The sequence below is a fragment of the Mustela nivalis genome (assembly GCF_964662115.1).
Source record: "Mustela nivalis genome assembly, chromosome: 17".
In the NCBI taxonomy this organism is placed as follows: Eukaryota; Metazoa; Chordata; class Mammalia; order Carnivora; family Mustelidae; genus Mustela; species Mustela nivalis.
This window is the reverse complement of record NC_139036.1, coordinates 18,897,663-18,919,565: the sequence shown is the minus strand read 5'-3', so window position 1 is coordinate 18,919,565 and position 21,903 is coordinate 18,897,663. Positions and strand designations below refer to the sequence as shown.

The 21,903-nt window shown below is 46.2% G+C and overlaps 1 protein-coding gene and 1 long non-coding RNA gene across 2 annotated transcripts in view; both read left to right on the top strand.

The window, feature by feature from the left end:
- The window catches only part of LOC309851678, a 355,127-nt gene that overhangs the window by 190,343 nt on the left and 142,881 nt on the right, over positions 1–21,903 (top strand). The window lies entirely within an intron of this gene.
- NXN (nucleoredoxin) overlaps positions 11,011–21,903 on the top strand; it is a 151,834-nt gene continuing 140,941 nt past the window's right edge. Inside the window, exon 1 of the mRNA XM_082707162.1 lies at positions 11,011–11,508. Coding sequence (XP_082563288.1) covers positions 11,131–11,508 — 378 coding nt within the window. The 5' untranslated portion in view covers positions 11,011–11,130. The remainder of the gene's footprint in view (positions 11,509–21,903) is intronic.

Here is a 21,903-nt window from a genome sequence, read left to right as displayed (position 1 = left end):
CTGCTCATCGCCTGTCACTCAGGAGCACTGTGGTCTGCAAGGAACACCGGCAGGAAGGCTTCTGATCAGACAGCAGAGTACGGGCCAAACATTGAATGAATTGCTCAGACATGGGAACCTCCTATGGACAAGAAGAGTTGGTTGGATTGGAAGCAGGTCCAGGGCTCAGAATGCTGAGGCCAGCCTGGGTTTTAGAGACAAGCTTCTATCCCTACCCAGAAGAGACTTTGGCCCCACGTGGGCTCTCTGAGATATCAGGAGGCAGGAAAGGCTCTTGCCTGTGAACTGGGAGCAGAAGCCCCGTAGAAAACCTCAGAAAGCACAGAAGAGCCTGTACCTACGGGGGAGTTAGGGGGGGAAAAAAGGTCAGATTTCCAGTCAGGCTCCCTGAGGCCAGGGGAGCAGATCTGAGAGGTAGACCAGAGAACTTGCCTAAGGGTGTGTGGTTTTTTTTGTGAACCCACAGGTAGAAGCTTCTAGGGGGCTACCGGGATTGGGTGGATCTAAGTGAGAACTTCTTTTCCTCCACAAAACTGCTCTTTCTGAGTTTCCCATCTAGGTGAACGTGCTTCTCTGAGCTCAATTTTCTTCTACTCCTTGCTTCCTGCATTCCCCTAAGTACCGTGTAGATAGCTTTCAAATCTATCGCTTCATTTTATAATTCATTGCCACTGCCATGGTCTGGGCTCTAGTCAGTTTTCGCTTAATAGAATTTTAATTGTTGTTCATATCTACTGCCTTGCCCTTCTCCAAACCATCCAGAGCGATCTTTCAGCCCAGAAACGTGATTAGTTCCCTGCTCAGAATTCTTTGCCGTGCCAGGAGAAAATCTCCTGTCGCCTTTATAGCTTGTGCCCAAAAAGGCACATAAGACTTCAGGCCACGTTCAATTCTCATTTGAACATTTCCACTCCCAATTGTTTGCTTTCCATATCTCTTTTGGATCTAGAAGGGATGGCTCAGAATCATTCTTAATCATTGGTGATCTGTAGTGTTGGAGAGGTGAGCTCAGACTCTTTGACTATGTGTCATTTCCTTGATTTGTGCCTTGTTCTCCAGTCAAGGACCATTATTAGAAAATACTTACTATTATTATTTTTTTTAAAGATTTTATTTATTTATTTGACAGAGAGAGAGATCACAAGTAGGCAGTAGGCAGAGAGGCAGGCAGAGAGAGAGGAGGAAGCAGGCTTCCCGCTGAGCAGAGAGCCCAATGCAGGACTCGATCCCAGGACCCTGGGATCATGACCCGAGCCGAAGGCAGAGGCTCAACCCACTGAGCCACCCAGGCGCCCACTATTTCTTAATTCTTTTTTAAAAGGATTTTATTGGGCTTGCTTCCCTCTCTCTCTCTCTGCCTGCCTCTGTCTACTGTGATCTCTCTCTGTCAAATAAATAAATAAAATCTTAAAAAAAAAATAAAAAAAATAAAAGGATTTTATTTATTTATTTGAAAGAAAGAGAGAGCATGAGAGCATATGCACATACGAGCGGGGAGGGGCCGAGGGAAAAGCGGACTCTCCACTGAGCACAGAGCCCAGAACCCTGAGGTCATGGCCTGACCTGAGCTGAAGGCAGGCGCTTAACTGACCAAGCCATCCAGGAGCTCTATCTCTTAATTCCCTTTTGCCTTTTACCTAAGATAGCCATTGAGAGCAAAGGTAGCCTGTACTGCTTCCAGTGACAAATCCTGAGACTGTAGCCTGATTTCAGTGGGTGGTCTTAATGCCCTGGAACAGATTTCCCTAACAACATCATTGTTTGGGGGTTTTACTTCCTTGCCATCCAGATTTGCTCACTATCTTTTAGGCTGTTGCTTTGGCTTTGCTTACAACAAGCGATCGGAGACTTGGCAAACAGTCCTGGCTGTCTGGATTGTTGGGACCCACTTCAGACTCGGTTAATGAATCAGCTACTTTGCCTGGGTCTGCAGTCGGGTCATGGCGATGCCAAGTTGGGATCCTGGTTTGATCCAAGACTCGTTGGAGGCAATGGAAATACGCATACTGTTTTTCTCGCACCTCACACTTCCAACTCAGAGAAGTGTTAGGAAGCTTCAGGAACTGGAGACTCCTCTTGCTTTGCTGAGGGATGGCATGAACAATACAAAGAATAGTAATGGTGACTCCCCAAAGTTACTTGGGAAGTGGTGCCAACAAGATAAGCACCATAATTCTGGTTGTAACCAGTGGGGATGGTGCCCTACTTTCCTGTCCCTCATGGTGACTTTCGTCACCATGTACCTACCGGCTCAACTCTCTGTCCAGGAATTTCCCTTATCAGTGGATCTGCCAAAAAGACCAACTTTAAAAAAAAAGGAACAGATAATGGGGTGCCTGGGGGGCTCAGTTGGTTAAGTGACCGACTCTGGGTTCCTGCTCAGTTTGCGATCTCATGGGCTGTGGGATCAGACCTCGTGGGAACCCTATGGGATGTCCCCAAGAGGAACCCCACATCGGGCTCAGAGCTGAGCAGAGAGTCTGCTTGAGATTCGCTCCTTCTGCCCCTCCCACCCCGCTAGTGCCCATGCTCATGGGCACACGCGTGCTCTCATTCAAATAAATAAATAAATCTTTTTTTTTTTTTTAAGATTTTATCTATTTACTTGAGAGAGAAAGAGAGAGGATGAGAGGGGAGAGGGTCAGAGGGAGAAGCAGACTTCCCGCTGAGTAGGGAGCCTGATGCAGGGCTCAATCCCAGGACTCCAGGATCATGACCTGAGCCAAAGGCAGCCACTTAACCAACTGAGCCACCCAGGCAGCCCATAAATTTAAAAAAAAAAATTTAAGGAACAGATAAAACACATGTAGAATCTGTAATACATTAACCTACAGGTAAAATCTTTTATAGGAAACTCTCATTTAAATGGAATATATTTTGGGGGTAACTGGGTGGCTCAAAGGATTAAGCCTCTGCCTTTGGCTCAGGTCATGGTCTCAGGGTCCTAGGATAGAGCCCCGCATCAGGCTCTCTGCTCAGCAGGGAGCCTGCTTCCCTCTCTCCCTCAGACTACTTGTGATCTCTCTCTGTCAAATAAATAAATAATCTTAAAAAAAAAAACAACATTTGTTGAATCAGTTATTTTTTTAACTAAGTGGACTTGGAAGACTTATAATCAAAATGTTCATTTTGTACTAACAGTTTTTTTTTTTAAATAATGGCATTTCAATTTTTTGTATGAGACCTTTTTTCTCTTTTGTTCAGAGATGCTCTGATGTACTTTTAATATTTTTTCTTCTCCACTTAGTGTATCTTATCTTTTGAAAAATTTCTTATTTGAAAATTCAAAAGGTATTTTTTTTTGGATTAAAACATTCCTTCCAGGGCACCTGGGTGGCTCAGTGGGTTGAGCCGCTGCCTTCGGCTCGGGTCATGATCTCAGAGTCCTGGGATCGAGTCCCGCGTCGGGCTCTCTGCTCGGCAGGGAGCCTGCTTCCCTCTCTCTCTCTCTGCCTGCCTCTCTGTCTACTTGTGATCTCTCTCTGTCAAATAAATAAATAAAAATCTTTAAAAATAAAATTAAAAAAAAAAAACATTCCTTCCAGGGGCGCCTGGGTGGCTCAGTGGGTTAAGCCTCTGCCTTCGGCTCAGGTCATGATCTCAGGGTCCTGGGATCGAGTCCCGCGTCAGGCTCTCTGCTCAGCAGGGAACCTGCTTCCTCCTCTCTCTCTCTCTGCCTGCCTCTCTGCCTACTTGTAATCTCTGTCAAATAAAATCTTAAAAAAAAAATCCCTTCCATATTTTTCTCATATATATTTTGAGCCCCTCAATTTCCTTCCCCAAGCAACCTGTTACTACTTCTTAAATGTCTTTCCAGATATAGTTCATCCGTATGTAAACATCTTTGTGTGTGCATATATGTATTTTTCTCTACTTAAAAATTTATAAGTTGGGGGGGGCGCCTGGGTGGCTCAGTGGGTTAAAGCCTCTGCCTTTGGCTCGGGTCATGATCCTGGGGTCCTGGGATCAAGCCCTGCATTGGGCTCTCTGCACAGCAGGGAGCCTGCTTCCTCCTCTCTCTCTGCCTGCCTCTCTGCCTACTTGTGATCTCTGTCTGTCAAATAAATAAATAAAATCTTTAAAAAAAAAAAATTTACAAGCGGTGACCTGGGTGGCTCAGTCAGTTAAGCAGCTGTCTTTGGCTCAGGTCATCATCGCAGGGTCTGGGAATTGAGCCCCGCATCGGACTTATCCCTCTCCCTCTGTCTGCTGCTCTGTCTACTTGTGCTCTCTATCTCTTTGTCAAATAAATAAATAAATAAATAAATAAATAAATAATCTTTTAAAAAATTTACAAGTGATAGCTTAGTATGTCCTACCTGTTCTGTCCCTGACTTTCTCTCATGCTACATCTTAGAGGCATTCCATATTAGTGTATGTAATGGTTAATTTTATGGGTCCATTTGACTGGGCCACGATGTGCCCAGCTGTTCGGAGGCAATGAATCCCTCATTTGGGTGTGTTACTCGGACTCATTTACTGAGTGAGCCCCAAAATTGCTAACTTTTAAGTGGTGCCCAGATCGAAAGAAGGCTCTACAACAGGTCCAGGCTGTCTAGGGCACTGCTCTGCCACTTGAGTCATATAGGCCAATGGAGCTTAAAAGTCAGTGGCAGACAGGGATGTTGTGGGGAACCCCTGGCAGACCCCTGTATGTGAGGTCTTTAAGATTATTAAGCAAAACTCTGCTATTCTCTGTGCATAATGTGTTTTGTTTTGTTTTTTTAAGATTCCTTTTTTGGGGTGCCTGGGTGGCTCAGTCGTTAAGCATCTGCATTCAGCTTTGGTCATGAACCCTGGGTCCTGGGATTGAGCCACACATCGGGCCCCCTGCTTGGTCGGGAGTCTGCTTCCCACTCTCCCACTCCCTCTGCTTATATTCCCTCTCTCGCTGTGTCTCCCTCTGTCAAATAAACAAGTAAAATCTTAAAAAAAAAAAAAAAGATTCCCTTCTTTTTTTTTAAAAAAAAGATTTTATTTATTTATTTGACAGAGAGAGAGAGAGATCACAAGTAGGCAGAAAGGCAGGTGAGGGGTAGCAGGCTCCCCACCGAGCAGAGAGCCCAATTTGGGGCTTGAACCCAGGACCCCAGGACTCTGAGTTCATGACCTGAGCCGATGGCAGAGGCTTAACCCACTGAGCCACCCAGATGCCCCATCCTTTCTTTATGTTTGTAGAAAGAGAGAGAGAGAGAGTGGGTTAAGGGACAAAGGGAGAGAATCTTCAAGCAGACTCCCTACTGAGTGGGGAGCCCAATGTGGGGCTCAATTCCACACCACAACTGATGAGATCATGACCTGAGCTGAAACTGAGTCGGACACCCAACCAACGGAGCCACCCCAGCGCCCTAAATAATGGTATTTCAGAAACAGTACTCCACTTGAGAAACAATGTTTGGCCTTCTCCTGAGTCTTAATAGAGGCCAAATGCTTGACCGTGGGCCACCAAGTTTCCATGCTACCATCATGAAGTGGGTATGATCTAACCCAACAAGCTGTAAATGTGCAGGAACACTCCATCGTCAAATGGAAGGGGTATCTAACGACTGTGCCCAAGCAGGTCCTAAAGGCACAAGTCATATACATGAACAAGTGGCTCAAGTGTCCATGCTCCCAGCTTCTGCTATTATGCCTTCTAAACAGTGGGCGGGACTCTGAGCAATGAACCTGGTTATTCATTCTGCTTAGAAGGAGTAAGGCCCGATATGAGATTATATACTCATTCATGGCGTATGGCTAATGGTTTGCCTGAATGGTCAGGGACTTGGAAGGAGTGCAATTAGAAAATTGGTCACAAGAAACTTTGGGGGAAAAGTATGTGGCAAAAATACAGGAAGATATTTACGTCTTCTGTGAATGCTCACCAAAGGGTGACCTCAACCAAGGAAGGTTTTACTCATCTAGTAGGTATGATGACCCATTCTGTGCCTATTAATTGGCCTCTTTGCACAGTTACACCTGGCATCGCCCATTGGGTTCATGGACAAAGTGGCCCTGGGGGGCAAGGATGGAGGTCATGCATGTGCTCAGCAACATGAACTTCTGCTCATCAAAGCTAACTTGGTTGTAGTCACTGCCAAGCGCCAGATCTCCCAGCAACGGAGACCAGCACCGGGTGTCTAGTGTGGCACCGGGGCAATCAACAAGATACTTGGTGGCTGGTTGGTTACTTTGGATTGTTTCCATCAAGGAAGGAAGATGTGTTGTTCTTACTAGAATAGATACTTACTTTGGATGTGGCTTTGCCTTCCCTGCACACAATTTTTGGCTTCAGCCAAAACTTCTATCCGTGGACTTATGGGATGCCTTATGCCTCATGGTGGTATGCCATACGGCACTGCTTTCGATCCTGGAACTCAAAAAGATACATGGCAGTGGACCCATGCTCACGGAATTCACTGGTTTTACTGTGTTTTTCACCATCTTCCCCAACACTGAAGGTGAAATTTATAGCGCTTGTTAACTGGCAGTACCTTGTAGGGTGGGGAAAAGATCCTCTAGAAGGCTGTGTATGCTCCGAACTAGTGTCCACTGAATTCATGGGTCCAGGAATCAAGGGAAAGGCAGGGGAGGGGGCACCACTAATTATTACCCCTAGTTTCCCACTAGCAAAAATTTTGCTTGTTGTTCGCACAACTTTCTGCTCTCCTGGCCTGGGGTCATCCTTCCAAAGGGAGGGATGCTTACACAAGGAAACACAACAATGATTCCATTGTCCCGGAAGTTAAGACTGCTATCCAGCCCCTTGGGGCTCTTCATGCCTCGGAACCAGCAGGCAAAGAAGGGTGCTACCAAGCTGGCTGGTGATGAATCCTGACTCTCAAGGAGAAAGTGGACTCCTACTCCACCATGGAGGCAAGGAAGACTACGTTTGGGATAAAGGAGATCCCTAAGGGCATACCTCGTGATTGCAGTCAGTGCAAAACTACAACAACCTAACTCAGGTGGGACTACTAATGGCCCAGACCCTTCAGGAGTGAAGGTTGGAGTCACTCCACCAGCTAAAGAAACGAGACCAGCTGAGGTGCTTGCTGAAGACAAAGGAAATATGAGAAGGATAGTAGCAAAAGGTAGTAATAATACTAGCTGTGATCTCGTGAGTATTTCCTTCTTTTATCGCTATGAGTATGTGTGTATACACATATGTTTGGCACATGTCTTTGTTTCTTCCCTCTCTTATTCACTTATAATGTAATATAAGATGTATTTAAGGGTTGTTAATTTAACAGTATTGTATTCAAGTGACAGCAGAGGGAGAAGAGTAAATATCACTGAAGGACTTCATCTCCTCTCATGGGGAAAGGCTTAGTACATGTTTGGTTCTACACAGGATATCTGTATCACATTAGGTGGAATCGCAATCTTGTTATTATTATTGTCTTTATTTGGAGAGTAAGCATGGTTTAAGGAGATGTGGGCACCAAGTTGACAAAAGGGGTTGACATGTGATGTTTAATTTTATGTATCAGTTTGACTGGGACACAGGGTGCCTAGATATTTGGTTAAACATTATGGTGGGTGTGTCTGTGAGGGCGTTTCTTGATGAGATTAACCTGTGAATCTCCCATGTGGGTCTCATTTAATTGGAGGAAGGCCTGAACAGAACAAAAAAGTGAGGTGAAGGAGATTTGGTTCTGCAAGCTGAGACTTAGGTGTTCTCCTAAGACCTCCTGGACTCAGAACTCACACCTTCAGCTCTCCTGGTTCTCAGGCCTTTGGAATCAGACTGGAACTCTACTATCTGCTCTCCTAGGTCCAGCTTGCTGACTGCAGATTTTGGGACTTCTCAGCCTCCCTAATCATATGAGCCAATTCCTTATAATAAATCACTATAGATACTGGTTCTGTTTCTTTGAAGAACATAGACCAATACAGTGCACATTGAATTTTCATTCTTTTCAATCATAGGTTGATTATGATTTTATCATTTCTGTCTTTTCACAGTTTGGCTCTTTCCAATTTTCCAGTCTTTTTCTGATTTCACCAGCGTATCAGTAAGTATCTGTATATACAGATATCTTTGCGCACATATGCTACTATACATGAAAACCAAGAAATGGGATTTAAAAATCTTAAAGGTGGCATCTATATGTGTATACATATAGCCAGGGACACCTGGGTGGCTCAGTCAGTTAAGCATCAGCCTTCAGCTCAGGTCATGATTTTAGGGTCCTGGAATCGAATCCCGAAACAGGCTCCCTGCTTGGTGGGAAGCCTGCTTCTTCTTCTCCCTCTGCCTGCCTCTCCCACTGCTTGTGCAAGCTCTTTCTGTCGCTCTCTGATAAATAAATAAAATCTTAAAAAAAAAAAAAACACCCAAAAGGAATAGCCAGTCAACTCCTATAACTAGCTAAATACCAGTAGGGACATTGTCTATAAGTGGGTCTTTTGAAGTGCATACGCAGAGAAAGTGGTTTTCACAAGCCAAAGGATGTTGGCTATTCTTTACAGGAAGCCTAATGAGTCTCCTTGGGCTTCTTGTAAAAAACACCCACTAGAATTATGATTTTGGAATCATTTCCACCGCAAATCCACTCTTTCCACACCCCTTTAAAAGGCAGCTGCGCTATTTGGCTTCTAACCAAGGCCTGCTGCACCAACAATTCTCTACGTTTTATTTATATTTCATGTGCAGTATGTTCAAACTCTCACTTTCCCAGGTGCCAGATGCTGGTTTGGACATACTCCAGTGGAAAGTGCTTTCCTGTAAAATAATAAAAGTAAAATACTGAACAAACTGCCTCTTTATATCAGACTTGCACCTAGTGTACCACAGTTAAGTATTCTAATCGTGACTTCACTGATTTCCCAAATTTGCAATCCCTCCAGCTCCCACTTCACCTAGCTCCACACCATACACTTTGTCCTTTGGCTTCCACAGGGTGTAAATGCTTCTAGTCCTTTTATACCTCATCAGTGTTCATTTTAAAATGTCAGAACATAGGATCTATCTGTCTCACATGATTTCAGTGGTGCCTAATGTAACCCACCAAGGGGTATTTCAAATATGATATAGATGAGAAAACGAGGATTTTAACTTACTTTCAGGACTTCCCCCTGCCTTTTTAAAAAAATAAGTAATCTCTATGTCCAGTGTGGGGCTTGAACTCACGACCCTGAGATCAGAAGTTGCAGGGTCTACCAACCAAGCCTGCCAGGGGCCTCTACTTTCAGGATTTTAAAAGATATCTAGTAAGTTAATGTCTGTTATGTTCATAGCTTAATATATTTTCACTAAAAAGTGATGCTTTCTGGGGCGCCTGGCCTTCGGCTCAGGTCATGATCCTGCAGTCCTGGGATTGAGTCCCCTATCGGGCTCCCTACTCAGCGGGGAGTCTGCTTCTCCCTCTCCCTGTGTGTGCACTCACTCTCTCTCAAATGAATAAACAAATCTTTAAAAAAAAAAGTGATGCTTTCTGTATGTTTTATAGTAAGATTATCCCTGCGGTGGCATAGAATTTTGGCACGACACTCTAAGACTCAGAATTTGCCTTTTGTGATATGGTTCTTGCCTGTTTAAAGGCAATCCTCACTTCAAAGATCCTCCTTGTGAAATGAGCAGGAATATTAGGTGGAAACTAAGAAAGTGAATCTGATTTTTAGATATTGCCTATCTGCTCTGGGTTTCCATCTCCGCCTGTTTCACCAGTTTGTGTGATAACATTTCATGGCACTGAAAACCAGTACAACTCCCTGTTCAATCCTAAATAAACTAAGAACCTCAGGCATGAAGATTTATGTTTGTGCCCAGATCTCGGAATTACATTGAAGTTTAATTGAACTCTTGTAAAGCGTGCCACGATTTGTATCTGTATTTGTGTGTGTGTGGAAAGCCGCTATAAAATAACAGAAATACCATGCCTGCCAGTATCTCTACATATTGGGCTCTGGCAGAGCTCGGGTTTTTTTCACTCTTTCCATTAGATGGCGGTAGGTGCCCAAGAAATAACTTACAAGGCATGCTGGAGGGCAGTGAGAGGAGCGTTTTTTTCCTTTCACTAGGTTCTTGGTAGCTGAGCACACACACTAAAGGTCCTCTTTCGCGGGTTGGCAGGGTATGCATTTTATTTTTTCGTGTGTGTGTGAGGCGGGAAAGCTTTCCACAGGCCACCTGTTTAAGCTAAGCACAGGGTAGCATCTTGCCAGCTGGCAAAAAAAAAAAAAAAAAATTCCTAGAATTTTTCTTAACTATCATCAGACTTGATAAAAGCTATGGAACCCATTCAGGAGTGCAATCAGCATTGATTGAAAGACGCTGTGGCATCTGTTGCCTACACTTGTGGAGATGGAACAGAGCCACTCGCTGGAGGGGAATGGCTGCTGGCGACCTGTGGACTGAACCCCCACATGGAGACCTGTGACCCACGTGCAAGTATCGTGGACTCTCTCACGTATCCCTAGCTCCAGATCAGAAGCTACCTGAAAAATATAAGAGGTGGCGTCCTCCGCTTCTCCTATAGTAGACAAAAACATACCCGAAACATACAGTAGAGAAAGTAGTGCAAGTGAGACCCAGACTGATGAAGTAATTGTGTATGAAGATGCTAAGTCCTGTAAGCATTGCAAGAGGCCAGAGGAGTACGAAATGGTCAATGAGGCTTTGGGGAGAGAGAGGAGCACAGGCGAGCGAGCACTCGGGTGGGGGGTACTGTGGGAATGTTTGGGGGAGGTCCGGAGAGAATCAAGAGTTCGAAGGTTGGAGGCCAAGTCCAGCTCCCTGAGGACTACAGCTTCAGAGAGGCCGGTTCCAAGGACCCCTCTTCTCTCTGCACTTAGCTGGGAGAAAGCCCTCAGAGTGGGGCGTTTCCGGTCAGCTTTCTCGCCCGGGTGCTTTCCCGGGCGGTTCCGCAGCGTGGTGGAAGCCCCTGCCCCGCTGGCCAGCTGCAGCAGATCTGGGCCCAGCGCGTGGCCCGAGACTGCCACGGAGGGGGCGTGGCAAGGGCAGCCCGGAGGGGGCGGGGCGTGGGCGGGCCCGGGCGGGCGGGGCTCTCTCCTGCCCCGCGCCAGCCGCCGCCGCCACCGCCGCTGCCGCCGCCGCCGCCACCGCCGCCTCCGCCCGCCTCGCGGACCCAGCGAGCGGGGTCGCCGCCGCTTGCCCACCCGGGTGCCCCGGGGCTGCGGTGGGCCAGGATGTCGGGCTTCCTAGAGGAGCTGCTCGGCGAGAAGCTGGTGACGGGCGGCGGTGAGGAGGTGGACGTGCATTCGCTGGGCGCCCGCGGCATCTCGCTGCTCGGGCTCTACTTCGGCTGCAGCCTGAGCGCCCCCTGCGCGCAGCTCAGCGGCAGCCTGGCCGCCTTCTACGGCCGCCTGCGGGGGGACGCGGCGGCCGGGCCGGGGGCCGGGGCTGGAGCCGGGCCGGGGCCGGGAGCCGGGGCGGCCGCGGAGCCCGAGCCGCGGCGCCGCCTGGAGATAGTCTTCGTGTCCTCGGACCAGGACCAGCGACAGTGGCAGGACTTCGTGCGGGACATGCCGTGGCTGGCGCTGCCCTACAAGGAGAAGCACAGAAAGGTGAGCGGCGCGGGCCTCGTCGGCGCCCCCGGCCTGGGAGAGCAGCCCGCGAGTTGGGGGAGCAGGGTCCTCGCCGGCCTCGCCCGCGCCCCTCGCAGCCCCTCACGCTCCTGCGTGCGCTCCTGCACGCGCTTCCCTTCGTGTCCCTCAGTGTCCCCTTCCTCTGTGTATGCCCGCCCCGGTCGGAGGACCCCGCCGTCCTGGGGCTCCCGCGGCAACTCCTCCGTGCGGGCGTCAGACCGCTCCCGTGGGGGTAAGTTTGACACCCTCCGGCCCTGGATACCGGCTTGCGTCCCGAGGAGTGGCGAGCCAGGTCCCCACGCGCTGGGAGCCTCGTAGAAGGGGCGGCCGCGCTGGGGGTCCCGACCCCGTGACACCGCGCTCCCGGCCGGAGGCGCGGGGAGGGGCTGCTTCCTTCCCTTAGCCGCCAGGCTCTCGGCGGATACCTGTAGTGGGTGGGGGAGGCGCTCGCCCCCTACCCATAATGCCCAGACCAGGAAGTTTCCTCTCCCCAAAAGAAATCTGCTTCTCAGGGGACCCCGCCCCTCCCCCACCCAGTGACCCGGGACTCCGAGGCCAGGCCGCCCTGCGTCCCGGGGGGCAGCCGCTGACCGTGGCTTTGGGAGAGAGGGGCGCTCACTCCTCTCCTCTTCTCTTCCCTCCGCACCCGCGGGCTCGACTGGTGGCCACCGGGGAGCTTTTCATTGTCTGCCTGTCCGGCGGTCCCTCCCCAGATGCCTCCCAGGCACGGGAACGGACCCGTCCGTGCGGCCCCCTAGTTGCTGGGTCCGGGTTGTCTCGGCACACTTCGAATTAAACGCTGAACAGAGGTGCAGATTAAGTGGAGAAACGAGGGTTGGGGGAAATTTACACTTCGCTGTCAACTTTTCATTCCTGCTGAAATTAGTTTGCGTTTTCGAGTGTCAGTTGGGATGAAGGTGTCTGTTTTAAGAAAACGAATTCGTGAAATTTCGTCATGAATCGAAACAGGACAAGTTTTGGAGAGCTCTTGCCTAATTGGTGAGCCTGACGCAACGTGTGAATCTAGCCCCTTCCCTTTCAGAGGAGAATCTTAGTTTATGGAGTGGACAGGAGAAGGGCCGTTCAGGGGCTTTTAGGTGCCTCTAGGGAGGATGGTAACGGCCTGCCGTGTGTTCCTTTTATATGTACAGAGCCTTGTTGAGAAGCATGATTTAGATTTAGTAAGAGCGAAAGGCTTATACTGTGACCCCAAATGTCTCCAGTAAATCATCGATCCCCAGGCAGTGTAAGGTACAGACTTGGGATTTAAAGTAGGAAATACAGTTTAACAAATACAGTTTGTAAATTTAACATTGGGAAAACATGGGCTCACTAACCACACAGAGGCAAAACTTGGCATTTTAACCACTTTTTAGATGATTTTGCTCCTATTTGATTTATGTACTTGATAGTGCATGAATGTGAATGGCCAGTCCTTTATTTGCTTAAGATGTATGGGAATTCTTTGTTTTCCTTGGTGGCTGTTTTGATGATCTGTTGAGGGAGGAATAATGTTCAGAAAGTGATTTACCAAAAAATATTTTCATTGTTACCGCGAATTTCTGTAGTATACCAGTGGGTATAAAATGTCCTTATTGGGCAATACAAATGATTTCTAGTTTTTGCAAACACATAATGATGGTAAATGTTACAGACCTAAGGCCTATTGTGTTTTTCACAGTGGATGAAGGAAATTTGCTGGATGGTAAAAACATGAAGCAAATTAAGATGTGTTGCAAATGTTTTAAGCTTTTTCTTGGAAAAGGAGACTATTTCATATGATCTGTGCCATGCTTGGTTCTCTCTGCCCTGGCTAGTCCTTTTGCACACACACAAAAAGTAGGTCTCTGTCCCTAGTCTGGACCTGCTCATTCCACCGGGGTGAAAGTCTGGACCACACAGGGCAGACCCTCATTTGAAAATACAGTTCAGAATGCTGAGCATGGCCAAACCGTGGTGCCGAGCATGTCAAAAATTCATTTTTTCTCAGTTTTTGTGTCTCGCATCCACTGGTTCACTTTGTTCTGGTAAAGAAGTCCAGTTTTTAAGGCTGTAGTTTCTGCTTCTGGATGTTCGCAGTTGGGCAGCTCGAGACCTGATCCCAGATATAATCGTTGTGATATACCAGGTAAAAAGACTTCAGCTGTGTTTCTTATGGAAAACATACTTTTAGAAACTACAAAAGCAAGGTACTCACTTTGACAGGAAGTATTTTCTCCCTTGAAATCAAAGAGAATAAACAATTCCCTTCTTTTTAAAAAAAATTTCGAGTTTTTATCTCTCCTGTCTGAAATCGAGATGCTTAGAAGTAAGTCTGTGAGCTTGTGATGGCAACTTCATAATAAGAACAGTGAAGAAGGCCAGCGCATCCCCAGTTCAGTTCAGGGTGCTGAGTGGGTAAACACTTACTTACCTTCTTGCTGATGGACCCTGACCATGTTGTCTCACCAACTCTAAAAATAGTTTCAAAGGATAGAATTTGTTTTACACAGAGGGGCAACTAGAGTTCCAGATTACTAATTTTTAAAAGTTCTCATTAACATTTGTTCTTTACAACCTTTCATATACTGCTTCCCATTGGGATGACAAAGGGTATGGTTCTAATTAGTTATTGGCTGGCATTACTCTAAAGAAAATTGAAAAATTATGGTGGGGAAAGAAAATGCTGTGTGGTACTTTTTTTTTTTTTTTTTTTTTTAATCAATTTCCCCTTTATGTAGTAAGAAAGTCTGGGGATGACCATATACGTTATGCTTGCATTTTGCCTGGCTTTGCTCACCTTGATTGGAGCTGTGAGAAAACAGCATTTAAGAAAAGGACTCTAGGGCGCCTGGGTGGCTCAGTGGGTTAAGCCTCTGCCTTCGGCTCAGGTCATGATCTCAGGGTCCTGGGATCAAGTCCCACATCGGGCTCTCTGCTCAGCAGGGAGCCTGCTTCCTCCTCTCTCTCTCTCTCTGCCTGCCTCTCTGCCTACTTGTGACCTCTCTCTGTCAAATAAATAAATAAAAATCTTTAAAAAAAAAAAAAAAAAAAAAGAAAAGGACTCTAGCATTTAAGAAAAAAAAAAAAAAAAGTCCCGGTGAAAGGTTGTCCTGTTTCTACTTGCTTTTGTGGTAGGTGCAAAAGTAATTGAAAGCTTCATTTTTTTTTTAGCTTCCAAGCACACACACATAAATAGCTGTATAGAAATTGTAATTAGATGATAATAGAACTTTGAGTGCCTTTTATAAGAGCAGTTTTGTCAGGAAACATATAATCTTGAAGTTAAGGTAGTTAGACTTGTTTTAATAAGTAGGTTTGCTTTTTGTTTTGTTGGTAGACATTTTTCAGATTTCTGTAGAGAGAGAATGGGATGAGTAGTTGGAAAGTTCAGGGATTTGCTCTATTCCTTCAGATGAGGATAAGTTGCTTAGTTGTCAGACTAGGAGAGTCGATCCACAGCGTCATAGAGGGGAACAAGGGTTTTGGTTTTAAAACCACTGGACTCCATTCTGCCTGGGCGGGATGTCTGATGGACTACATTTAGTCAGTGTGGGAGTATTGACACGAAATGGTACGGGACCACAGGTCTTGGATCACACAGGTTTGCTGGTGTCTGGCTTGGCCTCAACTTCCTGCCAGACAGAAAGGAAAAGATAAAGTTGGAGGCAGGAGACCAGCACCCAGGAGGTATCCCTGGTCTACCTGCTCCAGTCAGCGGAAGTGGAATCTTCTTGCTTCTCTGTGTAGGTGGCTTGTCCTGGGTGGTTGTATTGGGTCAGACTCAAGTCAGAGGCTTGAACTAGAATTCACCAAAATCCCTTTGGCTCTTTGGAAAGGGGCAAGCTTGGTATCAACCCAAGGAGTCTTAGAGCTCCATCGCTTCCAGCTCATTTTCCCTCAAATCCAGGAGAATGACCTCTGTGATCGGGACAGACCACTTGGAAGGCGCTGAAAGATGGCAGAAAAGCACAGCTTTGGAAATCGGGGTTTTCTGCCTTCTGCAAAAGGAGCCTAGACCAGGCAGCATGGGCTCCCTCCGTTTGTTTTGTTTCCAGGACTTGGATCTGTCTAATAAAAGACCATGGTTCACTTAAAGTAATAAGAGCAATTTTCCTTGAGAGGCTTTTTCCTTGTTCCATCATTTGTCATGTATTTTTTTAAACCTTTAATTTTTCTTCTCTGCATCATGAAGACGTCTGACCTCAGATCCTGCCTGTGTCATTTGTTAACTGTGGGACCTTGTGCAAATTGCCCTGCTTGTCTGTGCCACAGGTCTCCTACCGGGAAAGTGGAGATGGTAATAGCACCTGCGTGTAGTATGTGCTCAGTAAGTGCTAGCTGTTGTTCCTAAATTGTTGTGAAATTGAGGAATTCTTTCAGAGCTTGAGCCTCTGGAATGTATCACATTACAGAAATGCAAAACTGTTTGGATTTTTCTAACAAATGACTTTTACCAGCATCCAGGAGGATATGGTGAAGGAACTCAGTGGAAAGGACCGAGGAGAAAGACCTAGAAGAATGAAACAACAAAAGCAAATGAATATTTAAAAAATAACGCTCCTTAGGAGCACAGGGGTGGCTCAGTCAGTTAAGCATCTGTCTTCCGCTCAAGTCATGATCCCAGGGTCCTGGGATCGAGCCCCACATTGGGCTCCCTGCTCAGTGGGAGCCTGCTTCTCCCTCTCCCTCTGCCTGCTGCTCCCCTTGCTTATGCGTGTTCTTTCTGTCTCAAATAAATAATAAATCAATACATCCTTAAAAATAAATAAAAATAAAAAATACCACTCCTGAAAGAACTGAGAGTTCTGAGATTTACTGAGCCCCATACTCACACTTGCCGGTGAAACTTGAGACATCAGATCAGTGAAGCTCAGACATGATAAAGGGTAACAACTTTAAGATGATGAGACACCCTTCTTGAAAGAGATTAATTATGTACTTGGTGTTCGTTTGTGGTTTGCCAGAGCTGTTAGGCGTGTCTGCTGCCGATCCTGCCTGCTTCAGTCTGGGCAGCCTGAGGGTTGCCAGATTGCCACTCTTGCTGCCTGGGAAGAAGATGGTGCCCGCCCTGTGGAGAGGTGAAGATCTCACCCCCTAACGCTGCCACCTCCCTTCCTAGCTCTGGAATGTTGTCGGATGGGTTTGCTCAGATGTGTAGTGTAGCCCGCGCTGGGTTACTGTTCAGTCCTCAAGCTAGCAATTCAGGCCTGACTGGCTAGCTGTCCACAGCCCCTGCTGATTGATACAGGGTTGTGAACCGGAGCACAAGAGGAAAGCTGCGGGTTTTGAGGTTAGGATCATTGATTTCATTTACGCTTTCTACCCACAACCCCTCTTTTATCATTGTTCCCTTTGGTCTGAGGCCTTGTTTTAATATCTGCATAAATTTGAGAAGGAGGGGTTTGTGTTATACACAGCTGGGGTGGGGAGATGAGCGAGTCCCTCAGCATATAGCCTCGGGGGAGGGTCTTTTTTTTTTTTTTTAATAGTACTTGGGACTCCAGGGCTCCAGCTGGTCCCAAATGAATAGACTGGGCTCCTTGAGGCTTGATTTCCTTTAAGGGGGGAGAGCATAGGCTTGGCATAGGATGTTTTCCTTTTTCACGCACTGAATTCCCAGCAGTGCTCAGTGCTAACCGCCAGGGTGCTTAGTTTTCTGTATTTCATTAACTTGCTCTTCTGCTCATTCAAAGGCACTCCAAGAAAATGGCTACAAACTCAGAATTTTTTTGCTGGTCCTGACGCTCATGAGGTCCTTGCATGCTATTGCTTTATACCTGGCCATTTTTCTAAAAGGAAAGAAGAGTCCTGGAATCTCAGGAGCCATCCTTGCTTCTCCTGCACCCCTCACATCCACATGGCACTGAGTCCTGGTGTGGATCTGATCTCTTTAATACCTCTCTCAGCTTGGACCTCTTCTCACCATCCCTACCATCACTGCTCGACTTCAGGTTTCATCTGGACCACTGTGCACCAGCAGCTTCTCCTGGGGCTCATTGCTTCCAATCTTTTTTTTTTATTTTTCTTTTAAGATTTTTCTTTATTTATTCAACAGACAGAGATCACAAGTAGGCAGAGAGGCAGGCAGAGAGAGGGGGAAGCAGGCTTCTCGCTGTGCAGAGAGCCCAATGCGGGGCTCGACCCAGGAACCTGAGATCCTGACCTGAGCCGAAGGCAGAGGCTTTAACCCACTGAGCCACCCAGGTGACCCCCCCCCTTTTTAAAGATTTTATTTACTTATTAGAGAGAGGGATGGCACAAGAGGAGGGGAAGAGAGGAGGCGCAGACTCTACACTGAGCATGGAGCCCAACAGGGGGCTCAGTCCCACAACCCCGAGATTATGCCCCAAGATGATGCCCCAAGATGAAACCAAGAGTCGGACACCTAACTCACTGAGCCACCCAGGCGCCCCTCCTTGCTTCCAGTCTTGACTCCTGAAATGATTCTCAGACCAGCTTCTCAAGCTGTCTGTTGTCAATGGTCAGTTTTATTTTGTTTTGTTAATTTCCAGTCACACCAATGCACGTGGCCTTTACTAAACATGACTCCGTCTTTTCTTTCTGTCTGGGTTGAACCACCTGCAACCACCCCATAAGTTGACCTCACGCAAGCTGGTCTCTGTCCTATTCAACAAGACGAACCCATCAATCACAAACCCAATATTGTTGCAATGTTGAGCTGCCATAAACGTTTCTGAGTACTCATTCTCAGCGTTTGTACTCACCTTGTGTGGACCATTAACAAACAGCTTATAGGCAAGCAGTGGCCTGCAGACCCACCTTGAACAGCACTGCTCTAGACTGTTTCCAGAATGGTCAGATCCAAAATTGTAACTTTGATTATGTCATTCTCCTGCTTAAAAATTCTTTAGTAGTTCTTCATAGCTTTAGGGGTCAAGTCCAAATTCTAGAGCATGGTCCTTGATTGTTCTGTCTCCTCCCTCACCTGCATGGTGTTCTCTTTCCTCCTGACTGACTGAGTTGGGAACTTTTTTTTTTTTTTAAGATTTTATTTATTTACTTGACAGACAGAGACCACAAGTAGGCAGAGAGGCAGGCAGAGAGAGAGAAAGAGGAGGAAGCAGGCTCCCCGCAGAGCAGAGAGCCCGATGCGGCGCTCGATCCCAGGACCCCTGGGATCATGACCCGAGCTGAAGGCAGAGGCTTTAACCCACTGAGCCACCCAGGCTTCCCTGAGTTGGGAACTTTTAAACTCAGTCCTGGTCTCCCTGTTTCCCTAAGAGGCTTTCCTGTCTCTTTTCCCTCTTCGTGAGATGATTCTGTGGGCTTCCATAGCTCTTGTGCACAAATAGTCTAGCACTTAGGTTGTTTTTTATTTGTTTCATTTATTTTATTTGTCTTTAAGATTTTATTTATTTGAAAGAGAGAGAGAGAGCAAGAGAGAGCATGAACAGGGGTGGGGGAAAGGGCAGAGGGAGAGGGAGAAGGAGGCTCCTGCTGATCATGACCATGACAGGAGCCTAAGTCAGTCACTTAACTGATTGAGCCACCCAGGCACCTCAGGTTTTTATTTTTGTTTTTGTTTTCATTTAGACCATAAGCTCCTTGAGGACAGAAACCAACCAGAGGGAAGGGATGCTAATCAGTTCTTAGGTGCAGAGACTGTGGGTAAGGTGATCACAGAAAGTAGTCATGTGACTTTTCTACTGGAAACGGGAAAACTTGGTAGTTTCCATACCGTGTTAAGTTGAAATGTGCACTTTCACTATTACAGAGCTTGATTTTAACATTTAATATTAGAGTTGGGCCTTAATTGAATTGTATAATTGTATATATCTGCAGTATGTGGGTGTTTTTGTTTGTTTTTATTTCTTAATGGGTGCTTCAGAGAGCACTTACACAAGCAAATAGATGTGTAACTCGATTACCCTGTAATTCTGTGCTCAAAAATAGGAAAAGACTCTACTCTCCGCTTTTGAAATGTAAAAAATCCTGGGCCATTAAAATAGTCTTCTATCTGCAGACTTACCATTCCAAGCTTTTGTATTTCATAGATAGTTTGTGTTTCTCAAGAATTTTTCTTCCAAGGAACTCAGAAATGCACGCCTATTACATCTTCCAGCAGCTAGTAATCAGTAGATACCAAACACTTTAACTTTTCAAAGTATGTTCGAGTTGGAGAACTGAAGCAAAGAGAACCGATTATTAGATTAGGGTCACAGTGTCAGATGAAAGGGCTCAGCTGAACTCCCTTAAATGCAACTCAGTCCTTTCTGTTCGTGAAATTGTATCTTACAAAACGTTCACATCAAACGTTCTCCATGGAGGAGGAGGGAGCTGGAAGTTCTCTTTTCAACAAATGGCTTCTGGTGTGAATTCACTCTAGATCTGCATAGAAGACCCTGAAATAAGATAGAAGTAGTTTTAACCGCTGAAAGCATTTGCCTGGAAGATGGGAAAGCCAGAGCTTCTTTTCTGTTGCTTCCTTTCCATGGTGGTGGTGGTGGTGGTGATGGTGGTTTCTAAGGGCCTTTTAATGATTTGGCTTTTTTTAGATCAGCCAGTGAGTGAAGTGCCCCCAACTCCCTTTATCCTATGCAAAGCCTGCGGGCTGCTACAGTGCTTTTGTTCAGAGACAAAATTGAACTTCAGGTATCCTGCAGAGATCCTAGGACTAAATCAGTCCTCCCTTTTATGAGGTTTTCAGAAACTGCTGTTCTAACTTCCAGTAAAATCTCAAACATGTGCTTTCTGCTTTATGACAAGTAAGAAGTATAGTAATTGAAAATTGCTTGAGTGCTGTTATTCTCAAGTGAAACCCTGTAATGGAAACTTTTGTTCTGTGGCATCCATGATTAAAAGCAAACATAAATTTTCTGCCGCTTGCTGGTCCTAACTCTTGGACCAGATATACGGTGCATTGAACTACACTTAAGAAAATCCTTTTTAAAAAACCATGTATGCTTAAATTCAGCATTCTTTCTATCACCCACTCCCCATCTTATTATTTCAATGCAGACACCAATTACAGGTAAATTCAAGTAATATTTCGCCAGTTAAGAATGCTTTTATCTCAGATCATTGTTGCATAGTCATAAAACAGGGTGTGGTGAGTTTCACTCTTCTAGGGATAGGATTTCTCTTTTTGTTTTCCTATGAGAATTTTATCCAGATGAATCCGTCGTGTTGCTTTTTATTTGTCTTTTTTGGTCAGCGTGCCAGGGATAGAAATCTGAATGGATGTAGTCTGTTTAAAATCAGAAGATGTTGCCTTTTTTTCCCTTTAAATGTGATCAGGTCAAGACAGTTTTCTTTTGATCGTGGTGGCTCACAGCACAGCTGCCTCATCTGTTAGTCATTTTTCAGGGTTTGATGTGAAATATACAGATTGGGCGGAACAACCTGCGATGGGGAAAAACCACAGCTCTGGATGGCAGTGAGTGTAGGTGAGAGAGGACAGCTTTTTCTCCACTTTGGACCCCTGCTTAGCTGCAGCTTAAGAAGGCGTTTGTCCCCACGGATCTTCACAAATTCTCCATTATTAGAAGTGAATGCTCAGAATCTTGCACGGGGGGTAAGAGTGTGGGCTCTGGGCCTGAGTTTCCCGGGTTTGAATCACACCTCTGTCACTCTCTAACAACATGATTTTGGTGCAAGCTACCAAGTTTGTGTGTCTCTAGGTCCTGGTCCTTAAAATGGAGATGATAATGTCCACTTTATAGGGTTGCTGTTAGGGTTAAATGAGTTAATGTTCGAAAAGTATTTAGAACAGTGCCGAGTGCCTAGTAAGTGCCTTTTAAATGTTTTCCCCAGGCGCTTGGATATTCCAGCCCCTATGTTATGCCTGTTCAGAGTACAGGAGAGAACAGATCTCAACTTTTATTTTTTTGTATCACTCCTACCCTCAGCATTCTCTTACACTGGGCACCTAGACTCAGCATCTAGTGGCCGGTCATGTGCTCTTGTTTCCCTGCAGTTTCTTACTAGGACAGCGATAATTACTGGCCAGTTGTTGATTTGATGACACCTCTGTGTCTTTGAATATAGGTAGAATTCTAGACCATCTCTTTGACTGCTTGTTCAGTTGTCCTGAATGGATTCCAATTTAACTTTTGAGCTGGGAGGGAGTAGCGGAGTCTGGTCTGTGTATATTTCTCCTGCCATTTATTTTTTGACTATTATGGAAAACTTCAAACATCACACTGGTAAGGGAAAATAGCACAGTGAGTCCCTTTGTACCCAGCACCCAGATAGAAGGATCACCAACTCATATACACCCTCTCTCCCTCCCCCTCATTAGACTGCTTTGATGCCGCTTCCAGGCATCAGATCATTTCCTTCATAAATATTTCACTGGGGTGCCTGGGTGCCTCAGTGGGTTAAGCCTCTGCTTTTGACTCAGGTCATGATCTCAGGGTCCTGGGATCGAGC